Raw genomic sequence first — 24249 nt, forward strand, 5'->3', positions numbered from 1 at the left:
AATGTAGGAAAATGTGAACATGTCCACTTTGGCAGGAAGAATAGAATAGCAGCATATTATTTAAATGGAGGGAGATTGCAAAACTTGATGTTACAGAGGGCTCTTGGCATCCTGGTAAATGAATCACAAAAAGTTAGTATCCAATGCAGCAAGTGATTAGCAAGGTAAATTGAATGTTGGCATTTATTGCAAAGGGAATGGAATATAAAAGTAAGGACGTTTTACTGCAGCTGGATAGGATCCAGGTGAAACTACATCTGGAATACTGTGTAGTTTTTCTCTCCTTAATTGAAAATATATGTAATTGTATTAGCAATACAGAGAAGGTTCACTCAATTCATTCTTGAGAAGGGCTTATTCTATGAAGAATGGTTGAACTGATTGGGCCTATGCCCATTGGAGTTTAGAAAAATAAGAAAGAATCTGATATGGCAAACACTAGTAAGCTGTTTCCACTTGTGGGACACTAGAACCCAGGAACACAGTTTAAGAATAAGAGGTATAAGGAAGTGGAGGAGACGGTATTGCAGCACGGTGATCAACTTGCCTCGATGGGGAAGGAGATGCGGAAGGTGATGGACATTAACAAGGATCTGCGAGAAAAATGGAAGACCTGGAAAACAGATCCAGGCGACAGAATTTGAGGATTGTGGGGCTGCCCGAAGGACCGAGGCCGACTGAGTATTTTGCCGCGTTGCTGGCGAAACTATTGGGGGAGGATCCCTCCCAATACGAACTGGATCGGGCCCATCGGTCGTGGAGGCCTGTACCAAAGGCGAGTGAGCCGCCAAGGGTAGTGACTCTGTGCTTCCGTAGGTACAGTGTGACGGAGAAGTCCTGAGCTGGGCCAAGCAGAAGCAGGCGGTGCAGTGGACTGGAGCTGGTATACGGGTATACCAAGACTTTACGGTGGAGCTGGCGAGGAGGCGGGCTGCCTTCAACCGGGTGAAGAGGGCACTGTACATTAGCAAGATGCAGTGCGGCATTGTATATCCAGCGAAGCTGAGGGTGACTTACAAGCTCAGGGACTTTTCTTTTGGAACGGCAGAAGCAGCGGAGTAGTTTGCGAAGGCAGAAGGACTGTGGCAGAACTGAGAAATTGAGAAATGGCCATGTGCCGATGTAACCTCATGACTGTATTTTCTTCTTTTTTGTTTCACTGCGTGCGGGTGTATGGGCTAAAGGAGCCAATGTTGTGTATATTTGGACAAGGGAAGTGATGGGACTTTCACTCGAAATGAGGGCTCTTTGGGGTGTAGATGGATATGCGGGGTTTGTGTGCTGAAAGGGGATTTCTGGGCTTTCCTAGGGCCGGGCAAGGGGGAAAGGGACCCGGGCGGGGGCCTCCACACTGGCCGGTTTAAGCCGGCCAGTGAACGGGAGTGAGGTGGGGGAGGGGCTGCGGCCATCGGAGCCTGGCAGAACAGGGTCCGAGTGAACGAGCCGGGGTGGAAAGTTGGGGGGAAGGAACCAAGGTTGGGAGGAGGAGTTTTACAAGAGGCAGTGGGCGGGAGGAGTTGGAGACTGGGGGTGTACAACTCTTGGGTGTCATGTACGGTACTCTTTCAGAGGCTGGAGGGCGTTGAGTGTAGGGGGGGGGGTGGACTCTATAGGTCAATGGGGACCATGGGCGGTCCCGGACTCCCTTTTTTTTTGTTGCCACCGTGGGAGGGTTTATTTTATTGGATGCATATATTGACAGGTGGGCCGTTGTTTGGGGTGGTGGGAGGATGGAATTGTTGGTATTGTTAAGGGGTTTGATTTTGCATTTGTTACCGTTTACTGTATGTGGGTGGGGTGTAAATTTTGAAGGAAAACGTGAAAATGGAGAATAAAAACTTTTTTTTAAACAAAGAGGTATACCGTTTAAGACATAGATGCAAATTTTTCTTTCTCAAAGGATTGTTAGGTCTGTGAAATTCTCTTCACCAGAAAGCAGTGGTAGCTGGATCATTGAATTTATTAAAGGCAAGAGTTAGACAGATTTTTGATAGACAAGGGGAGGCAGAAGGCAAAATGGAGTTCAGGCCACAACCAGGTCAACCATGATCTTATTGAATGGTGGAGCAGGTCTGAAGGGTGAATAGTCTACTTCTGCTCCGAAGTCCTATTATGTTCCAATGTAATGGTTCATCATTTTAAAATTCTTATTAAATTTAGTGTTACCCTTCTCTTTAGTGTTCAATTTGACATTTCCCTGTTACCTGCTGCATTTGTTTATTACATTTTTTAATGGACTCTTGCAGCACGGTAGGCTGAATTCAAACTTTGATTCAGAGCAAATAAAATTGTAAAGCGGTTTCAATGCATAATAATGTGCGACGACTTGTAAGCCTCATTCACCTCAAAGTAAAAGGAAAGTAAACCTTTAACCAAAATTATTTCAGGATACAAAAACTTTAAAAAAGAAACCAATTTATTGTAAAAGGGAACTTACATCCATTCAATTAAGTTTTTAGATTTTTTTCTCACAAGACGAATCCCATCCAGTACATTGGTGATATCATAAACCCTTCTCTTTCGCACCTCAAGCACTCTTGCAACATCGTTCAAGTCAAGAATACCTTCAGGAGCTGCCTTAACAAGTTCCATAAATTGTTGTGTTAGACGTACTAGAGATACATCAAAACGTGGCTTCTTTGCTGTTACAAAAAGAGGAAAATTAGGTCAACCGTCAATTGTGAAAACTATGATGCTAAAAATATTGAAATATAATTCAATGAATAGCAATTGAAATTAGATATTGATGTATTTTTATACCATAAAGGAGAAACATATTATTGTCAGTACGCCAAAAATCTACTCCCAAAAAATGCCATTTAGAAATAGCAAATATCATGGAACTAAGGTGTTAGATTTATACTGTACTTATTTTAATATCACTTATCTGCAAGACATTATCACAACTTTCATTTCTATAGCACCTTTAACACAGTAAAATGCCCAAAGGAGCTTTACAGGAGCACTATGAAACAAAATGTGACATTGAGCCACATAACAGCAGGTCAGAGAAGTAGGTTTTAAGGAGAATCTTAAGAGGAAAGTGGCATAAGGTGTAAAGATTATAGGAGGGAATTCCAGTGTTAAAGTCTACACAGCCAAAGACATACCACCAATGGTGGTCTGATTAAAACTGGGGATGCACAAGGAACCAGAATTAGTCAAGTGAAGAGCTCTCATCAAGTTGTAAGATTGAAAAAAAAAATTAAGATTGAAGGTCACAGAGATAAAAAGGGGTGAGGTAATGGTGCAATTTGAAAACGAGAGAATTTTGAAAGGGCATCTTGAACTGACTTAAAAATATACTGGAGGGGCAGGATCCAATCACTGCGATCCACATTGTGACCAACAAAATAGGTAAGAGTAGGTGAGAGGTTTTATTCAGAGAGCATCGGGAACTAGAAACTAAATTCAGGCAAGTCCTCAAGGGTTATAATTTCTGAATTATCACCAAGCCACATACAAACTGATACAGGGATGAAACGATTAAGGAGGTGAACACGTGGTTGTAGTAAGGGTGTGGGAAAGAGGGGTTCCGTTTTCATGGAAAATCCTCATCAGTACTGGGACAAGAAGGAATTGTGTCATTGAGCAGGAACCAACAGAACTGGGTTGGGACTAGGCTCTTAGCAGAGTCACAAGGGCGCAAAACTGTAATTGGGGTGGGAGGGCGGCTTGGGAGGAAAAGGTAGTATAAGTAATAGATCAAAAGCAAACAAAGGAGAGGAGAATATAAATTGTGGTTTAGGCACTGCAGGTAAAGGGAAACTTAGAAGATAAGATAAGCCACGGGAAAGAAATAAGTAATGTTATTAAATAAGTGTTCTATATACAAGCACAGAGTATAGGAAATAAACTGAATGAATTACAATCCAAGGGTATCACATAGTCTTGTAACTCTGACTCAGTAATGGCCACTATCAGGATGAGGAACTAAATATACCAAGTTATAAGGTTTAGAAGAGTGACAGGGAGGATGGTGGAGGTTGAGGAGAAGCTGTAGTAATTAAAGATGAAATCACTTCAATGATTTGACAGGATATAATAGAGAGTAAGCAGGCAGTATTTTTTTTCCCCATTTATTTTTAAAAATAAATTTAGAGTACCCAATTCATTTTTTCCAATTAAAGGGCAATTTAGTGTGGCTAATCCACCTAGCCTGCACATCTTTGGGTTGTGGGGGCAAAACCCACGCAGACACAGGGAGAATGTGCAAACTCCACACGGATAGTGACCCAGAGCCGGGATCGAACCTAGGACCTGGGCGCTGTAAGGCAGCAGTACTAACCACTGCGCCATCGTGCTGCCCTGTAAGCAGGCAGTAATGACCTAAAGGGTGGACAGGTGCAGTCATGGCTCAATTGATAGCACTCTTACCTCTATCATTAGGTCCCATTCCAAGGCCTGAGCACAAAATTCAATGCTGGCAAGGCACTGTTGGAGGTGTCATCTTTTGGATGGGATGTTAAACCAAGTCCGATCTGCCTGCTTAGTTAGATAAAAATGATCCAATGGCTCTATTTTAAAAAGCAAGGGAGTTATCACCATTGTCCTGGCCAATATTTATCCCTCAATCAAAGTCACAAAAACAGGCTATCCGGTTGTCACATTCTGTTTGTGAGTTTACTGTGGGCATATTGGCTGCCCTGTATCCTACATTAAACTGGTTGACTCTTAACTGTCCCCTTGAGAGATGGGCAATTAATGCTAGCCTAGCCTGTGACACCTACGTCCCATGAACGAATAAAAAAAATGTTACACCAGTAACACGACAGCATTGTGGTTAGCACAACTGTTTCACAGCTCCAGGGTCCCAGGTTCGATTCCCGGCATGGGTCACTGTCTGTGCGGAGTCTGCACGTTCTCCCGTGTGTGCGTGGGTTTCCTCTGGGTGCTCCGGTTTCCTCCCACAGTCCAAAAATGTGTGGGTTAGGTGGATTGGCCATGCTAAATTGCCCTTAGTGTCCAAAATTGCCCTAAGTGTTGGGTGAGGTTACTGGGTTATGGGGATAGGGTGGAGGTGTGTACTTGGGTAGGGTGCTCATTCCAAGAGCTGGTGCAGACTTGATGGGCCGAATGTCCTCCTTCTGCATTGTAAATTCTATGATTCTATGAAAACAGTGCATTGATTGTTTAGTGCTTTGAGATGTCTGGTGATCATGAAAAGTGTCAGACAAATGCAAATCTTTCTTTTAAGTACAAATGGATTTAAAACTGCTGTAACTGTTACATAAATGCCTCCTGGTGGGGAGATGGTATAAATGCAGAGATTAGGCAAGCATGTGACCAAGGCATTCAAACATTCAAAATAGGAGCCAGAAGTAGGCCATACGGCCCTATTGTGCCTGGTCCACCATTCAATAAGATCATGGCTGATCAATCTGTTTTGAGTCCCAGAGTAATTTAAAATTTTCTCTCTCCTTTCTACTGGGCTAAGTCAACGAGCATGTCAGAAAGTAAGTGATTTTCAGTGTTTGGGAGAGTGTTCCTAAGCAAAATGTCTCAGGCACAACAAAGGGGCATTCCATATTAGATTTTGTGAAGATATTGAGCCAGATTTAGTTGGCAGCCTAAATATGTGAATAGTTATCAAATATGGTCATAATTTGATAAGAGTTTAACGTTGTGCTTGAAGAGAAAATGAAAACAGATTTAATGGGATGAGTGTAAATTGGACAAATCTGTTAATGGTGAAGTGACAGAAGATAAGTGTTCAAAAAAATAATTGGGTGTTATAGAACCAGTTTATTCCCCTAAAGGGAGGAACAGCTTTACAAAAGGCCAACAAAGGAATCATCACAAAACATAAAGTAAAAGAACATAAAAGATTGTGGTGAATGGAAAGATACCAAGAACAGCAAAGTGTGGCAATACAAAGTAAGAGTTATTAAAAGAGAATATGGGTGACATGTGCAAGGGAAATCAAAATTAACTATTCTTTTTAAAATTAGATGAAAAAGAGAGTGGTCAGGCGTAATCTCAAAACTGATGATGACAATACTGTCAATGAAAATAAGGAAATGGCGACCATGCAGAATACTTATTCAGGAGTGAAAGAAGAGATCAGCATGTCAGGTATCCCAAAGATACCAACAATTTACACCCGAGCTGTCTCAAGATCTTCACTTTTTCAAAATGATGCCGATTTTGAGGCAAGTGCATTATACTGAAAGGAACATCACTCCTAATCATCCGACTTTAAAACCTGGCAACGGATAATGACCAAAGCCAAACCAGAAAATGTAAACATAGGTCAGTCAGTATTCAGAGATGCACCTGGGGCTCACATAAATTACCAGCTACAGGTCCAGGTTAGGTGTTGCAAAATTGGGTGGTTGCTAAGGTTGCCTGCCTCTCTTCCACTACTTTGCCCATGCCCAAGTGAACCTGAAGGACCAGGAGTAACTCAGATTCTCGTGTCTCCTCAGGGTTTTAGAAAAAAAGGTATCCATAGAAAAAAAAAATCAGTGCTGCAAGATCAATTCAAAATAGTAAGTGACTGTCAATAACTATCCTCCAAGGATTTGTAGTAACATATAAGCCATCTTTTCTCAACGATTGCCAAAATTATATCACAAGGTGCTGAGTTTGATTTTGGCAGGACATAGAATCCCCGATATCAACATCTTGGGGGTCACTATAAGAAACTGAACTGGACTAACCATACAAATACTGTGGCTACAACAGCAGGTTAGAGACTAGGAATCCTGCGGAGAGTAACTTGCCTCTCGACTCCCCAAAACCTGTCCACTATCTACAATGCATAAATCAGGAGTGTAATTGAATACTCTCCACTTGCCGGGATTATTGCAGCTTCAATAACACTCAAGAAGCTTGACACCATCCAGGACAATGCAGCCCTGTCCACAAACTTCTCCACCACTGATGCACAGTAGCAGCAGTGTAACATCTACAAGATGCACTGCAGGAACTCATGAAGGGTACTTCGACCAGTGTTTTTCACACTTTTCTTTCCCCCCCCGGACCCATTTTTTCCAAGTAGCTGACTTTCAGGGCCTATGCCAGCCGACCTTCGGAGTCCACGTAATGTTCGCTTACCTTTAATGTGACAAGTCAGCATGCTTGATCCTCTAAATCTCACTCCAATCAGGTTTCATAACTTGGTAGACAGGTGACAAGACTTGTTTCATTTCATGTCTGCACCCTTCCATTGAATTTCAGGCTGCTTGCCACCTACCCCTTCAAGTATCTCTTGCTGCCATTGTGCCAACTCACCTTGAATCTCCGTCCACTTGTCCCGGCCTCAGGCCTCTCCATTTGAACCATTCCCCAACACTATAACTGCCCCGTCCAACATTGCGGTCAGATCTGCCCAATATCTGCACCTTATTTTGTATTCACTCAGAAAATACAGACATTCTGGCTCCTATGCCAAAGAACTGTTTTATGTACGAATTTGGAAGGTAACAGAAAGATCTGTCTGATGTGTCATTTTCTTTCTGCTTTTTAACTTTTTGTTTCTCAAGCATGGCCTGAATGTTTAAAGATGTTTTTCTCAGCTATTAATGGAAAAAATATTGCAAATAAGTGACAAATCAGGCAGATTTTCAAGAAAGCTTCCAAATTTGTATGTAAAACAATTCTTTGGCATAGGAGCCTGAATATCTGTATTCTCTGTGTGAATATTATACACTTTGATAGGCACTTTGCACACAATCCGAATGTATGCATTGTGGTAGGATTCCATTACAAGTTCTGGGCCTAAATCCCAATACTATATCAACATTTTTTTGTCCTGTATTTATTCCGTTCTATATTTAAATCTGCAATTGTCAAAAATTCGGCAACTTAGAAAAGATTTCTCGTCCCTTTTCCCCTAAATATAACCACCACTTAACATTACAGATAGTGGAAAAATGATAAGTGTTTTATAGGGGAATGATTATAAACCCCAGATTAGGTGTGGGGTGTAATATTGTTTGTGTTTATCTTATCCGTGCTAGAATGGCTATGCATCCTAATATCCTCGGGGGAAACTTACATTGCACTTTCAGAATAAAAGTGCAGCCTAAGCATTTTGTTTTAAAATGGTGCGAAAAGTCAAAATTGCTTAGTTATCTGCCAGGTAAATGGTGGCGGAAGTAATGCTCGCTCTATCAGAAATTAAGCACAGAGGGCAAGATATTCCAATCTTAAAAACAGTTTGCAAAATCCATCTATTGCAAAGCAATTTCAGTCTGTGGCAGGAACATTGCGACCCTTAGCTCTGCGACCCTTGACACCCACCCTCACTTTGAAAAAAACCCTGCTCTAGACAGCACCCTCCAAACCCACTACCATATAGGACGAGTGAAGCAGATACATGTGAACAGCAATACATGGGCGTTTCCCTCCAAGCCACTTACCATCCTCATCCTGACTTTCTAATATATCACCGTTCCTTCACTGGTTGGTTCAAAACCGTGTAGCACTACACTCAATGAATGCTTCACCTGATGTCCATGTATTTACATTGTGTATCTATCGTATGGCCGATGTTTTTTATGTATGGAACAAAATGTCTGGACAGAACGCAGAACAATACTTTTCACTATACCTTATTACATGTGAAAATAAATAAAATCCTGGAACTCCCCCCTTAATAGCACAGTGGGTGTACCTACACCACATGGTTCGAGAAGACAGCTCACCACCACCTTCTCAAGGGCAGTTAAGGAATGGGTAATAGGGCAGCACGGTGGTGCAGTGGTTAGCACTGCTGCATCACGGCGCTGAGGTCCCAGGTTTGATCCCGGCTCTGGGTCATTGTCCATGTGGAGTTTGCACATTCTTCCATTATGTGGCTTTCGCCCCCACAACCCAAAGATGTGCAAGGTAGGTGGATTGGCCGCACTAAATTGCCCCTTAATTGGAAAAAATTAATTGAGTACTCTAAATTTATTTTTAAAAAAGGAATGTGTAATAGACGCTGGCCCAGCCAGTGAAGCCCAGGTCCCTGGGATTAACTTTTAAAAACTAGCTGCAAAAGGGCAAACTTAACAGTGGGCAGCACTCGTTTGTTTTGTGTGCATTCAGAGATGCGATTTGTTTGCATCCAAATAACTGAAGTAAATTCCAGAGGAACATCCATTTGAAAACCTCACGAATTCGTGACGAAGAAAACTAAAGAGTAATTGTTACTCTGTAAACACATTGCAGAGAACACAGTGTACACCCCCCACAAAAAAAAACCTACCAGGTCCAGAACCCAGAGATCTAAACAAACAATATCTATCCATGCATTGCATACATCCCCACAACCCAGCCTTGTTCCCCGTACTTGGACTTCTGTTTAATTCCCATTTCTGATGCAATTCAATAGCAACCTCACCCATACCAGGATTTGCCTTCACGGTGGAGTAAACACTGGAGTGAATGTAAACAATCCCGGCCTGTGGTGCACACGTGCTCCCATCTTTCTAAGCAGAGCCCGAAACGCGGGTTGTTTTTTACCGAGACGGCCGGTCACGAAGGCAGGTTGGACGGGAGCGAGGCCGAGGGGAGGGAGCAGAGCCACCCACTCGGGTGTTGAGAATGGACTCACGAATGCGGCGGGTTTCACACACACACCGAGCAGACAGGAGGATGGAGAGAGGGGGGAGGATGGAGAGAGGAGGATGGAGGCAGGCTGGGCTGTAAGACTCACAGTGACTGGCGCTGGGGACTGCCTGGCTGCAGTCCTCCTCCATGCTGCGGTTCGCTTGTTGTGATCACACCGACCGCTGGGCTCGGCCGCTCGCTCAGGGCCGCCGGCCGAGCCTCCCGGACCAGCCCGAGTTCCGCCGGTCGCCTTCCCCGCCCACTCACTCTCCCCCTCCTCTCTTTACCTATCTCACTCTCTTTTCCCTCTCCCGCCTCCCGCTCCCTCCGCCGCAAATGGCAATCGGGTGCCGCGCATGCCCAGAAGGCTCCCCCGGTGGGACGGGCGGGCGGAGTCCCGGCGCATGCGCTCTGAGCCGGTAGCCGGCGCTCCGCCGCCATCTTCCCTCAGCCTTCAACTGGCGGCGTTGCCATGGAGCTGGCGGCACTGCTGTGGATATGGCGGCGTTGCCACTGCTGTGGAGCTGGAGGCGCTGCTGTGGGGCCGGCGGCGTTGCCATGGAGCTGGCGACTGCTGAAGTTCAATATTCTGGATATCACTGCGAGGAACCTCGGGGAATTAAAAAGAGGTGTCCTCCCAACGCAGTTTCTTTAAGCATTCGTTTCTTAGCTTCAGAAAATATTTTAGAGAGGTTGGAGGCAGGACAGTAAGGACACGTCGAATAATATGGCTAAGCAGAGTTAACAACTTCAGACTCTGAATGAGAAATACTGAAGTGATCATTTTTGAAATCCTTCCATTATAAAAGACGACATTTTTCTATCTACATACTCGATAGCTTTACTTCCTTGCTCACTGCTGATTCAAACTGGGGGAAAGTATCTTGGTGTGCAGAGGACAGTTTCAAAGTTTGCGGATGATACAAAACTTGGAAATATTGTAAACTGAAGAGGACAGTGCACTTAAAAAGACATAAACAAGTTGGTGGAGTGAGAAGATAGGTGGCAGAGGTCCCATGCGGTGACGTGTGAGGTGATACATTTTGGCAGGAAGTATATGGAGAGACAGTATAAAATAAGGGATACAATTCTAAAAGGGGTGCAGGAGCAGATACTTGGGTATATATGTACATAGATGATTGAAGGTGGAAAGACAGGCGGAGAGAGAAATTAATAAAGCATATAGTATTCTGACCTTTATTAATAGGATGCTGAACTTGTACTAGACACTAGTTAGACCTCAGCTGGAATATTGTGTATAGTTCTGGGTGGGAAGGATGTGAACACATTGGAGAGAGTGCCGAAGAGGTTTTCTAAGAACGGGGCCAGTGATTACAAACTTCAGGTCTGAGGATAGTTTGGAGAGGTTGGGACTGTTCTCCTTTGCGACAAGAAATTTGATCGAGATATTCAAAAGGGGGGGGGGGGAGGAATGACTGGAGAGAGTAGATGGGGAGAAACGTCCCCCACGTAAAAGGATCAAGAACAAGATGGCACAGATTTAAGGTGATTTGCAAAAGAAGCAAATGTGATATGAGAAAAAAACTTTTTCACACGATTGGCCTGCAAAGCACTGCCTGGGAGTGTGGTGGGGCGGTTTGATTGAGTCATTCAGGATGGCATTAGATGATTACTTGAATAGAAACAATATGCAGGGATACCTGGAAAAGGTAGGGGAATGGCAGTAAGCCATTATGCTCATTTGGAGAGCAGGGGCAGATGTGGAATCCATAATATCCTGTTCCTTAGAGAAGGGCATGGGTCAGTGCGGAAACCATAATATCCTGTTAGTGAATGTGGAGACAGAATGATAGAGGCAGCCTTAACAAAAATGCACTTTTCTGTAAACTACTGTAACCTCCAAGGGCAAGAGGGGAGATAATTATGCAAAAGAAGGATTAAAAGTGCTTATTTTTCTATTGGTCCGTTTGCCTAGTTTTCTATTGACTAGAATTACTGTCCTTTCATTGCTCGTCGATTGCGTGCATCGTGGCCTTTGCGATATCCGCTTTGATGCGGCTGAAGGCCTGGCGGGCCTCTGTCGACGGGGAAGGTAGTGGACGGGATTAACGGGCGGGCCTTGTCTGCGTACTGGGGAACCGACTGGGCGTAATACGAAAAGAAGCCCAGGCAGCGTTTCAGGGCTTTGGAGCAGTGGGGGAGGGGAAATCCCATAAGGGGGCGCATGCGTTCGGGGTCGGGGCCAATCACTCCATTGCGCACTACGTATCCCAGGATGGCCAGACGGTTGGTGCTAAAAACGCATTTTTCCTCGTTATAGGTGAGGTTCAGGGTGTTAGCAGTCTGGAGGAATTTGCGGAGGTTGGCGTCGTGGTCCTGCTGGTCATGGCCGCAGATGGTTACATTGTCGAGGTATGGGAACGTGGCCCGCAAATCGTGCTGGTCAACCATTCGGTCCATCTCCCGTTGGAAGACCGAGACTCCGTTCGTGACGCCAAATGGGACCCTTAAAAAATGGTAGAGCCGCCCGTCTGCCTCGAAGGCCGTGTACTTGCGGTCACTTGGGCGGATGGGGAGCTGGTGGTATGCGGACTTGAGGTCCACGGTGGAAAAAATCTTGTACTGTGCAATCCAATTGACCATGTCGGATATGCGGGGGAGAGGGTCCGCATCTAGCTGCGTGTACCTATTGATGGTCTGACTATAGTCTACGACCATCCTCTACTTCTCCCCGGTCTTCACAACTACCACCTGGGCTCTCCAGGGACTATTGCTGGCCTGGATTATGCCTTCCTTCAGCAGCCGCTGGACTTCAGACCGGATGAACGTCCGATCCTGGGCGCTGTATCGTCTGCTCCTAGTGGCGACGGGTTTGCAATCCGGGGTGAGGTTCGCAAACAAGGAAGGCAGTTCAACTTTGAGGGTTGTGAGGCCGCAGATAATGAGTGGGGGTATTGGGCCGCCGAATTGGAACGTTAGGCTCTGGAGGTTACACTGGAAATCTAACCCCAAAATGGTGGGAGCGCAGAGTTGGGGAAGGATGTAAAGCCTATAATTCTTAAACTCCCTCCCTTGCACCGTTAGGTTCGCGATGCAGAACCCTTTGATCTCTACTGAATGGGATCCCGCTGCCAGGAAAACCTTTTGGGTGCTCGGACGAATGGAAAGAAAACAGCGTCTTATCGTATCCGGGTGGATAAAACTTTCCGTGCTCCCAGAGTCGATGAAGCATAGCGTCTCGTACCCGTTGACCAGCACCGTTGTTGTTGCTGTTTGGAGCGTCCGGGGCCGCGATTGGTCCAGGGTCACCGAAGCCAGTCGTGGTTGTTGCATCGCGGCATTTTCTTCAGACCCCGTGGAGCCGTCTATGCTGGGGTCCTTGGCTATCAGCCAAGATGGCGGCGTCCATGGATCGCACGCGGTCGGGGGTGGACAAAATGGCCGCCCCCATGAATCGCATGTGGCCGGGGGGTCACAAGATGGTGGCGCCCATCCTCCCCGCGTGGTGTCCGGGACCCAAAATGGCGGCTCCCGCGGGCCGCACCTGGATCGTTGGGGGGTTGAGTCTGCTGTCCCCGTTCTCCCCCCGGAGATTGCGGCGACCCCCCGGGACTGGCACACTGCTGCGTAATGCCCCTTTTTGCCGCAGCTTTTACAAATAGCTGAGCGGGCCGGGCAGCGCTGCCGGGGGTGTTTCGCCTGCCCGCAAAAATAGCAGTGGGCCCCACCGGGATGGTCTGGTGCTCTAGCCGCGCAGACTTGCGGGGGGGGGTGCCGGGGAGTCGGTCGCAACGGGGGTCCACGGAGCCCAAGGGGCTGCCGCGCGGTCGGGGCCGTAGGCGCGGGCATTTTGTGAGGCCACATCGAGGGAGGCCGCAAGGGCCCGTGCCTCTGTGAGTCCTAACGAGTCTCTCTCTAACAGTCTTTGGCGAATTTGAGAAGAAGTCATACCTGCCACAAACGCAACTCTGATTAGTAGCTCCGTGTGCTCGATCGTGCTCACCGACGGGCAGTTGCAGTTCCTTCCCAAAATCAGCAGTGGGCTGTAGAACTCGCCGAGCGATTCTCCGGGGATTTGCCGTCTCGTCGCGAGTTGGTGGCGTGCGTAGACCTGGTTTACGTGCCGAATGTAGACTCCTTTCAGCATGGCGAGCGCCGGCGGGAAATCCTCCGCGTCTTCGATGAGCGTGTAAATCTCTGGGCTCACCTTGGAATGCAGGACCTGCATTTTTGGATCTTCCGTGGTCCGGCCGGCGGCCTTTCGAAGGTAACCTTCGAAGCATGCTAGCCAATGTTTAAACACGGCCGCCGAGTTTGCTGCATGAGGGCTGATTCGCAGACACTCCGGGGCGATCCGGAGCTCCATAGTCTTTTAAGCTTGCTTAATAAATTGTAGCGCTACAATTGCTCACTCAAGTCGAGAAGTGATGAAGTCAATCGAGGCTTTATTAAGCAAGACTTGTTCCCCAGCAGCTCAGTTACAGAATGTGGCTGCTGGGAGAACTCGAGCTCTTATACTCCGCCTTCTGGGCGGAGCCAGCAGGCGGCCGATCCAACCAGGACCCGGAACCTGTCAGCCAATAGCCTCTCGGCTTCACAGGTACCGTACTACCCCACATACATACCACCACACAGGCAGTGATTATATCCTACCCAAGTGGGATGATTTTTCCGAGAACCAAGGAAAGCACAATCAGGTCCTGGACACTTAAGAGGAAAGAAGCTGCTATGTATCTCTCTAGTTTTCTCCAGAAAAGCTTCAGTATTTCTGAAACTGCAGAGACCTGAATTAATCTACAGTGAAAATCATTACACACTGAGAACAGAAATTTTGAACTGAAAGCCTAGGTTGAGGGAAGGTGTGCGAGAAGACAACCATCTGAAACAAAGCCTCTTATCCTTTTTACTTATTTTACACCCCTGTTTGCTTTTGGAGAAGGCTGCCTGGAGTTCAGGAAAAGTCTTTGTTTGGGTGGGGGATGATAAGGTCAGTAGGGAGCCTTCCTCCTTGAGCTGAGGGGTAGTGGGGGGGAGGGGGAGATCATTGGGAGGTGCCTTTGGTCAGGGGTTGCTGCACTAGCAGGTGATGGGGGAGATGGCCAGGAGAGGTGGCCGGAGGTGAGTTGGGGGGGGGGGGGGGGGTGGGGTGGAGACTGTTGCGATATGGCAGGGCATGGTCAGGGGTGGAGAAGGGGACATCTGGCATGGCCACAGTATAGGTTGGCATTAAGGGTGCAGGAGTTAAGTGGAGAAGATGATGGACGGTAGAGGGGATTGGAGGCGTAAGCCTCCGGTAAGGTTGGTAATGTGGAACGTCCGGGGATTGAATGGGCCGGTTAAAAGGTCGCGGGTGTTTGCGCAGCTCTGGTGCTTGAAAGCGGGGGTGGTCTTTCTGCAGGAGATGCACCTCCATGTGAAGGACCAGGTTATGTTAAGGAAGAGGTGGGTCGGGCATGTTTTCCTCTCGGGGTTTGGTTCAAAATCGAGGGGTGTGGCAATTTTAATGAGCAAAAAAATGGGATTTGTGATTACGAAGGAGGTGAGGGATCCGGGTGTGAGATATGTGATTGCGAGTGGGGTATTGGAAGGGGAGCTGGTGGTGTTGGTAAATGTCTACGCCCCAATTGGGATGATGTGGATTTTAATAGGAGGTTGCTGGCAGCGATCCCGGATTTGGCCATGCAACAGTTGATCATGGGAGGAGATTTCAACTGTGCCCTAGAGTCGAGGTTAGATAGGTCGAGCCCCAGGTCGATGGGAAGGGTACAAATGGCAGGGGAGCTGGGGGGGTTTATGGAGAGGATGGGTATGGCGCTTTCAGAACCCAGGGGGAAGGGAGTATTCCTTCTTTTCACACGTCGATAAGGTGTATTCGAAGATTGATTACTTTGTAGTGAGTCGGAGATTTTGGTTGAGGTGGAGGGGGCAGAGTATGCGGGGATAGTTATCTCGGACCATGCGCCCCTCGGTTGGAGATTCGGCTTAGATCTAGACTAGAGCAGAGGCCGGGATGGAGGTGACTTGGGGTTGTTGGTGGATGGAGGTTTTTGTGATAAGGTGCGAGCGGCGATTAAGGAGTATGTGGAGTTGAATGAGAATGGGGAGGTGTCGGCGGCCATTTTTTGGGAAGCACTGAAGGCAGTGGTCTGGAGGGAAATTATTTTGTTTAAGGCTCGTACAGATAGGGAAAGGAGGGAGGAATATGACCGTCTGGTGAGCGAGATAGTGGAGGGGGATAGGGAATATTCAAGGGTGCCTACCGCGGAGGGATTGGCAAGGAGAACAAAGTAGCAGGGGCAGTTTGACAGGCTGACAACGGCGGGAGGGCAACAGCATAGGGCAAGAGGTGTGCAATATGAGTATGGGGAGAAGGTGAGCCGCATGCTGACGCACCAGCTGCGGAGGCAGGCCGCGACCAGGGAAATATTGAAGATACGGACTGGGGCTGGGGTTGCAGTGTCGAAGCCAGGGAAGATAAACAAGGTGTTTAGGGAGTACCACCAGGGACTTTACGAGGTGGACTCGGGGGGAGAGGAGGGGGACATGGGCGGTTTCTGGATGAGCCGGAATTTCCCCAGGTGGAGGAAGCAAAGAGGCAGGCTTTGGAGGAGCCCCTGGGACTGAGAGAGGTGCTGGATAGTACCAGGGGTATGAAGTCGAGGAAGGCAATGGGCTGGATGGGTACCCGACGGAATTTTATAAGGAATTTGCGACGGACCTGGCACCACATTTATTGGGGGCGTTTAATGAAGCACTGGAGAAGGTGGTGTTACCGGAGACGATGCCGCAGGCAGTAATCACACTAATCCCCAAAAAGGGGAATGTGGGTCGAATAGGCCCAGATCACTATTGAGCGGGTGTTGCTCTATGCTGGTGACCTCTTGCTATATGTTTCAGATCCGTTGGAGAATATGGGAAGGATTATGGCCCTGATGGGGAGGTTTGGAAGGTTCTTGGGATACAGACTGAATGTAGGGAAAAGTGAGGTTTTCCCGGTAAATGAGCTGGGACAACGGGCTAATTTAGGGGGGATGCCATTTACGGTAGCGAGGGATAGGTTTAGGTATTTGGGGATTCAGGTAGCGAGGGAATGGACGGGGCTCCATAAGTGGAACTTAACAAAGCTGATGGAGGAGGTCAGAGAGGATCTTAAGAGATGGGATACACTGCACTTAACATTGGCAGGGAAGGTCCAAGTGATGAAAATGAATATTCTGCCGAAGTTCTTGTTTATCTTTCAAGGGGCTGGTTTAGCACACTGGGCTAAATAGCTGGCTTTTAAAGCAGTCCAGCAGCACGGTTCAATTCCCGCACCAACCTCCCTGAACAGGCGCCTGAATGTGGCGACTAGGGGCTTTTCACAGTAACTTCATTGAAGCCTACTTGTGACAATAAGCCATTTTCATTTCATTTTCATTTCTTTCAGGCTCTCCCGATCTTTATACCAAAGGCCTTTTTTCGGAAAGTGAGCGCGATCATTTCAAATTTTGTATAGGCAGGGAAGGTGCCAAGGGTGGGGAGGACCCTGCTACAGAGGCAGAGGCAGCAGGGGCGGATGGCGTTGCCGAACTTGCTTCATTATTATTGGGCAGCGAATGTGGACAAGGTGCAGCGGTGGTGGGAAGGAGAAGGGGTAGAGTGGGTTAGGTTGGAGGAGGAATCTTGTAAGGTGTCTAGTTTGAGGACTATGGTGACGGCAGCGTTGCCAACGGCTCCGAATAGATATTCAGGGAGCTTGGTGGTGAAGATATGGAATCAGTTGAGGAGGCATTTTAGGGTGGAAGGGATGTTGGTGTTAATGCCGCTGTGCGAGAATCAAGGGTTTGAGCCAGGGGGGGTGGTGAATGGATAATGTATACAGGAGGTGGAGGGAAGTGGGGCTGGTCAAGGTGAGGGATATGTATTTGAGGAAGGATTTGCCAGTCTGAGGAGCTAAGGGAGAGGGTAGAGCTGCTGAGGGGGAGTGAGTTCAGGTATCTGCAGTTTAGGGACTTTGCCCGAAAGGTCAGGAGGGGGTTCCCTAGATTGCCGGGATACATCCCCCTGCTGAAGTGGCTGCTGCTTCCGGATATGGAAGGGGAGGGAAGAATTGGGGATGTAGACAAGTGGCTGGGGAGCAGGGAGGTGAACAGGTTATGAAGATCAAGGAGAAATGGGAAGCGGAGTTGGGAGGGGAGATCAATTGGGGAATATGGAGGGGAGATCAATTGGGGAATATGGAGTGGGGCACTGTGTAGGGTAAACGGGACCTCCTTTTGTGCAAGGATGAGCCTGATACAGTTTAAGGTGATGCAGAGGTGCATATGACTTGGGCGAGAATAAGTGGGTTCTTTCAGGGGCTGGTAGATGAATGTGAGAGGTGTGGGCGGGGGAATCACGCGCACATGTTTTGGGGTTGCGAAAAATTGGGAAGATCCTGGGCGGGAGTGTTCGTGTTCTTAGCCAGGATAGTGGAGGAGGAGGTGGACCCAGACCCTTTGATGGCAATATTTGGGGTTTCAGAGAAGCCGGAGCTCATGGAGAGGAGGAAGGCCGATGTCGTGGCCTTCGCCTCTCTGATTACACGGCGGCGGATTTTACTGGAGTGGAGGTTGGCATCGCCACTGGGGGTAGCGGCTTGGTTGGGTGACCTGTATGACTTCCTGTGGTTGGAAGAGATAAAGAATGAGTTAAGGGGCACTACAGGGGGATTTGAGAAAAGGTGACCGTGTTTGAGGAGCTGTTTTGTCGCAACGGGTGGGGGATGTTTTGTCGCAACGGGTGGGGGAAGGGAGGGTGAAAAAGAGGAAAAATCTATACAGACTGTATAGTTGATTGCTGGGAAGCATGTTTCCCGGTGTGTTTATTTGCTGTAACCTGTTTTGATATATATATGTAATAAAATACATTTGAAAAAAAGGAATGAAAGATCAAAATGGGTGGCACAGTTGTTAGCACTGCTACCTCACCTGGGACCCGGGTTCAATTCCAGCCTTGGCATACTGTCCGTGTGGAGTTTGTACGTTCTCCCCGTGCCTGTGGGGTTTCCTCTGGGTCATCCAGTTTTCTCCCACAGTGGTTAGGTGGTAAATTGTCCATTAGTGTCCAAAAAGATTAGGTGGGGTTACAGGGTTAGGTTGGGGGCATGTGCACAGGTAGGGTCGGTGCTGATTTGTTGGGCGAAATGACCTCCTGCATTCTTGGGATTCTATGATTCTATAATCAAGAAATACTCAAAATATTGAAAATGTTTTTTAAAAACGTGACCAAATAGGAGGTTATCACATTTCTGACAGGTTTTAAAGGTGTAAATAATGAAATATTATTGCTGAATTGGAAAAAGGCTGAGGATTATCATTTAAGAACAAAAGGGATGTTTGAAGATTTTGCACTCACAAAAGGTCATGAGGACATAAAATACTTTATATAAGTGGCTATTGTGGCAGAGGTTGCATTTTCATTTACATTTCATGGAATTGTATAGGATAAAAAATGGTCAAGACATTTTCTTCATTCAAGTCCTACACATTTTACATAGATTTGGTTGCAATGGAACACTTCTCTCCATAGCGAACACTAATGGTCCCTTTGAAGGTATTTTTCAGAATATATTTTATAATTTTGAGAAACTTGTCTTTCCCTGCCCCTATACTAATATTGATGAGCAGAACGGGCGTCTCCCGCTGAAGCTCCGCCCCTGCATTAATATTAATAAACGTCACCGCCGGAGCTCCGCCCCCTCCAGTGACTCTCCGGCAAACGTGCTTACATCATACGCACAGCTTCTGTGACGTTAGGTTGAAGTATCCTTTTAGTGAGTGGAATCCTCGCCGGGCGCGGTGGCGCGCGCCTGTAATCCGGCGACTCGGAGGCTGAGGCTATCGGATTGCTTGAGATCAGGAGTTCTGGGCTGCTGCGGACTATGCCGATCAGGTGTCCTCGCTAAGCTGGGCATCGATATGGTGTCCCCGGAGGAATCCGGGATCACCAGGTCGTGTAAAGAGGGGTGAATCGGCCCAGGTCGGAAACGGAGCAGGTCAAAGCCCCCGTGCCTATCAGTAGTCGGATCGCGCCTGTGAATAGACGTTGCAGTGCAGCCTGGTTGACACAGTGAAACATAGTCTTTTTTTATTTTCTTCAGAATTACTTCATCTATTGTATCTATCTTTATGAATGCAAACAAATCCTTTGTGTAAAAAATACATTCATCCTACTTACTGAGATTAAACTGTTTGTTTCTGAACGATTTTAAATTGTTCCGATTTAATTCTATGGGTTATATTGCCGAATAGATTGTAGGAAATAATCATAGTATGGTTTTCTATCACTTTTGAAAGACTTGTGAAGGTGCTGTGTTTCCACTTGCATTCAAACCTGTTTAAATGGCTGAACTTTACTGCTCTCTGCTGTTCAGTTGTTTTATTTCACTAAAAAACATTGATATTATAGCTGTCGTACCAGCACTGACCCTCAGGGAGCGCTATTCTCACCCTCAGATTGCTGTGAGCACAGAGTGGGCCTGAGCTAAATAGCAGATACCGACAGTAAATGGACCCAAATTGCATTGAATAAAAATCTCTTCTAGATTAGGAATAAATAGGAAACAAGATGAAAATAAAATAAAGAAATTTTAATCAAATAAATAAAACCCACACTCGTGTTCTGGCGTTAAATCAAGGCAATTACATAGGCATGAGCACAGGTTTGGTCCTAGTGGTCTGGACAGAAAGACGAACAGATATTTAAGAGATACTCATTCAAATCCTCCCAACTACAATACATTCCAGAAAGAAAGAAAGATTGTAAAAGGGGGGAAATGCATCCATGGCAAAGCAAGGAGGTTAAAGATAACATAAAGGCAAAACTAAGGTATAACATATTGCAAGGTCAGTAGCAGGCTGGAGGATTGGGAAACTTTTAAAGACCAACAAGGTTACTAAAAAGTAATAAAAAGAGCAAAGGTAAATTATGAAAGAAGTAAATTATGAAAGATATAAAAACGGATAGCAAAAGGTTCAATAAGTATATAAAAAGGAAGAGGCTAGCTAAAGTCAACATTGATCCAATTAGAGGATGAGATTGAGGAGTTAAATAGGAAACACAGAAATGGCAGAGACACTAAATTACTATTTTGCCTCGGTTTTCATGGTGAAGGACACTGTGTGGGTCTCAGCCCCCACAACCCAAAGAGCCATCCCAATAATAACAGATAATGCAGAGTTGTTGAAAAGGAGAAACTTAAAATCACCATCACCATCGGGAAAAATACTGAACAAACTATTGGGATTAAAGGCAGACAAGTCCCCCAAGCCTGATGGCCTAAGTCTTAAAGGAAGTGGCAGCAGAGATAGTGAATCCACTGGTTATATAATATTCCAAAATTCCCCAGATTCTGGAAAAGCTCCAGTGGATTGGAAAAAAACGAATGTAACGCTCATATTCAAAAAGAGAGAAAGGCAGAAAGTAGCAAACTAAAGACCAGTTAGTTTGACATCTGTCATTGGGAAACTGTTAGAATTCATTATTAAGCAAGTAGTAATGGGACATTTGGAAAGTCAAATTGCAATCCATCAGAGTCAGCATCGTTTTATGAATGGTAAATCGGGTGTGACAAAGATGTAACAAGCAAAGTGGGCATTCGTTCCCAGGCCTCGGGAGAATCGGGGCCGACATATATAGTAGGCCTAATGGTTCACTTAAATATGTTAATCGCGGCGTCTCGTTAGATCTCATGAGGCATTCTGAGTATAGCAAATCTTGTGAGAGGCCTCTCGCGAGATTTACTGGCCAAGTCGCATCACCGAGCCGGCCTTTCGTAAGGACTTCCGAAAGGCATTTGATAAGATTCCTCTTCAGAAATTATTAACAAAAATGAAGGCCCATGGGACTGGAGGCAACTTGGTGATATTGGTAGGGAAATGGTGAGGAGGTAGGAGACAGTGAAGTAATAATTAGTTAAATTAACAGGATGCAACTAAGGGCAGCAGCATTGGCACAATGGTTAGCTGCTTCATGGCACCGAGGACCCGGATTCGATCCCGGGTCACTGTCTGTGTGGAGTTTGCACATTCTCCCTGTGCCTGTGTGGGTCTCATCCCCCACAACCCAAAGATGTGTAGTGTAGGTGGATTGGCCACGCTAAATTGCCCCTTAATTGAAAAAAAATAATTGGGTACTCTAAATTTATATTCTTTTAAAAACAGGATATGTCTAATGACATTCCTCACGGATCTGTACTTGGGCCTTTAGGTTTGCATTGTATATATATCAAAAGAACAGAATCATGTATCCAAGTTTGTTTGTGACGTAAAATTAGTTGGGACAATAAATAGTGTAGATGGAAGCAGATAGTTACAAAGTGACATTGATAGATTAAGTGAGCAGGCAAAACTGGGGCAGCTAGATTTCAGTGTAGGTACCGACGAGGTCATTGACTATGGATGAAGAAAGATAGACCAGAGTATTTTCTAACTGGCCAGAAAGCTGAGAAATTAAGGGTCTAAATATTTTTTTAAAATCCCTTAATGCTCTTGGACAGTGTTGTGTTCGGTGTTCATTGTCTAGCACATGTGGTAAGGTAACGATTAGATACAGGGCAAGTTATCATGGAGTTTCGCTCTTCTCCCCTGGAGCTATCCCTATGCACGACTGTCCTCATGTACGTCTTACAAGCTTCTCTCGATCACTGGATCTGCCCTCACTTAAATCTGAGTCCCTTGTCACATGACAATTGTCTCGAGACTGCATGGTGGATTTGTACCGCCATCTGCTGGTTGGAGGTCACACCATCAACTATCTACAATATTGTTTACAGGCATATTACCACAGACAGTAAAAGGCATTTTCTAGCCTTCCAGATGAAGCAGCTTTCTACTTTGCCCAAGCGGATTTTATCCTGCGCAAGCCGGAGGTGGTTAATTTGTTGGGCATTTACCAGGGGGAGAAGGAGATGAGCTCGGTTGAGGGTGTGAAGGTGAAGTGGGCATAGGAGCTGGGGCTGATCTTGGAAGAGGAGTTTTGGAGTGAGTTCCTGAGGAGGGTGAACTTGACCTCATCCTGTGCGAGGCAGAGTCTCATTCAGCTAAAAGTGTCTCGAGCACACCTTACAGAGGCTAGAATGAGTTGGTTTATCGATGGGCGGAGGATAGATATGACCGGTGTTCAAGGGAGCTGACGCACCACATGCACTTGTTCTAGTCATGCTCAAAGCTGGTGGGCTTCTTGGAGGTCCTTTTTTCATACTATGTGGGCAATCCTGGGCATTGGGTTGGAGCCTTACCCACTGTGGGGTGTTGGATGTGACGGAGCACCAGACGGGGGCAGGGGCAGACACCCTGGGCTTTGCCTCGCTTGTGGCAAGGAGGCAGATCCTCTTGGGCTGGAGGTTGTCTACACCTCCAAGCACATTGGCGTGGCTGGGTGGGCGAGCTGATGGAGTTTTTTGCACCTCAAGAAGGTCAAGTGTACCGTGAGAGGATCGGTGGAAGGGTTTTACCTTAGATGGGAGCTGTTTATAATGTACTTTAAAGAGTTGGTCACTGTCAGCTTTTGGGGGTGGAGGGTGGGAGGTTTAGTGGTGAGGTTGAAGTATTGTAAGTGGAAGTGCAGGTTGGAGGGGTTCTTACTGTTTGGTAGGTATTCTGATTATTGTTTGCTTTGTAAAAAATTGTTAAAATATGACAATATAAACATTTCCAAAGGATGGCACGGTGGCGCACTGGTTAGCACTGCTGCCTCACGGCACCAAGGACCCGGGTTCGATCCCGGCCCCGAGTCACTGTGTAGAGTTTGCACATTCTCCCTGTGTCTACGTGGGTCTCACCCCCACAACCCAAAGATGTGCAGGGTAGGTGGATTGGACACGTTAAATTGCCCCTTAATTGGAAAAAAAATAATTGGGCACTTCAAAGTCAAAACATTTTTTTTCTCAAAAACAAAATGCTCATGGGCAGCCAGAATAAATAATTTTAAAAGCTAATGGAATATTGACCTTTATCTCAATGCTGGATTGCAAAGGTGTATATGTGTATTTGTGGGACATTTTTTTCCTTTGAACCCACAGCGAAGAATCACTGAAACGACTACACGATGACATCAATAAGTTCCACCCCACCATCAAACTCACCATGGACTACTCTCCAGAATCGGTTGCATTCTTGGACACACTCATCTCCATCAAGGACGGTCACCTCAGCACTTCGCTTTACCACAAGCCCACGTATAACCTCACGATGCTCCACTTCTCCAGCTTCCACCCTAAACATTAAAGAAGCCATACCCTATGAACAAGCCCTCTGTATACACAGGACCTGCTCAGATGAGGAGGAACGTAACAGACATCTACAGACGCTGAAAGACCCCCTCGTAAGAATGGGACATGGCGCTCGACTCATCGATCGACAGTTCCAACGCCCAACAGCAAAAAACTGCACCGACCACCTCAGAAGATTAACACGGGACACAACCGACAGAGCATCCTTCGTCACCCCGGAGCAGAGAAACTATGACATCTTCTTCGGAGCCTTCGACATGCCATTGATGAAGACGAATATCTTGCCAATGCCATCCCCACATCCCCACTACTTCAAACAACCACGTAACCTCAAATAGACCATTGTTTGCAACAAACTACCCAGCCTTCAGGAGAACAGCAATCATGACACCACACAACCCTGCCATGGCAACCTCTGCAAGATGTGCCAGATCATCGACATAGATCCCACAATTACACGTCAGACCACCACCCACCAGGTACGTGATACATACTCG

General features: G+C 46.5%; 1 protein-coding gene across 5 annotated transcripts in view; it reads right to left on the reverse strand.

The window, feature by feature from the left end:
* Window positions 1-9826, reverse strand: part of e2f6 (E2F transcription factor 6) — a 34785-nt gene extending 24959 nt beyond the window's left edge. For all 5 annotated transcript variants that reach the window (XM_072498725.1, XM_072498724.1, XM_072498723.1 and 2 more), the window contains exons 1-2: window positions 9647-9826; window positions 2438-2642 (exon numbers count right to left, since the gene is read on the reverse strand). In XM_072498725.1, coding sequence (XP_072354826.1) covers window positions 2438-2642; window positions 9647-9689 — 248 coding nt within the window. In that variant the 5' untranslated portion in view covers window positions 9690-9826. The remainder of the gene's footprint in view (window positions 1-2437; window positions 2643-9646) is intronic.
* Window positions 9827-24249: the final 14423 nt, after the last annotated feature.

This window comes from Scyliorhinus torazame, chromosome 4 (assembly GCF_047496885.1).
Source record: "Scyliorhinus torazame isolate Kashiwa2021f chromosome 4, sScyTor2.1, whole genome shotgun sequence".
NCBI lineage: Eukaryota > Metazoa > Chordata > Chondrichthyes > Carcharhiniformes > Scyliorhinidae > Scyliorhinus > Scyliorhinus torazame.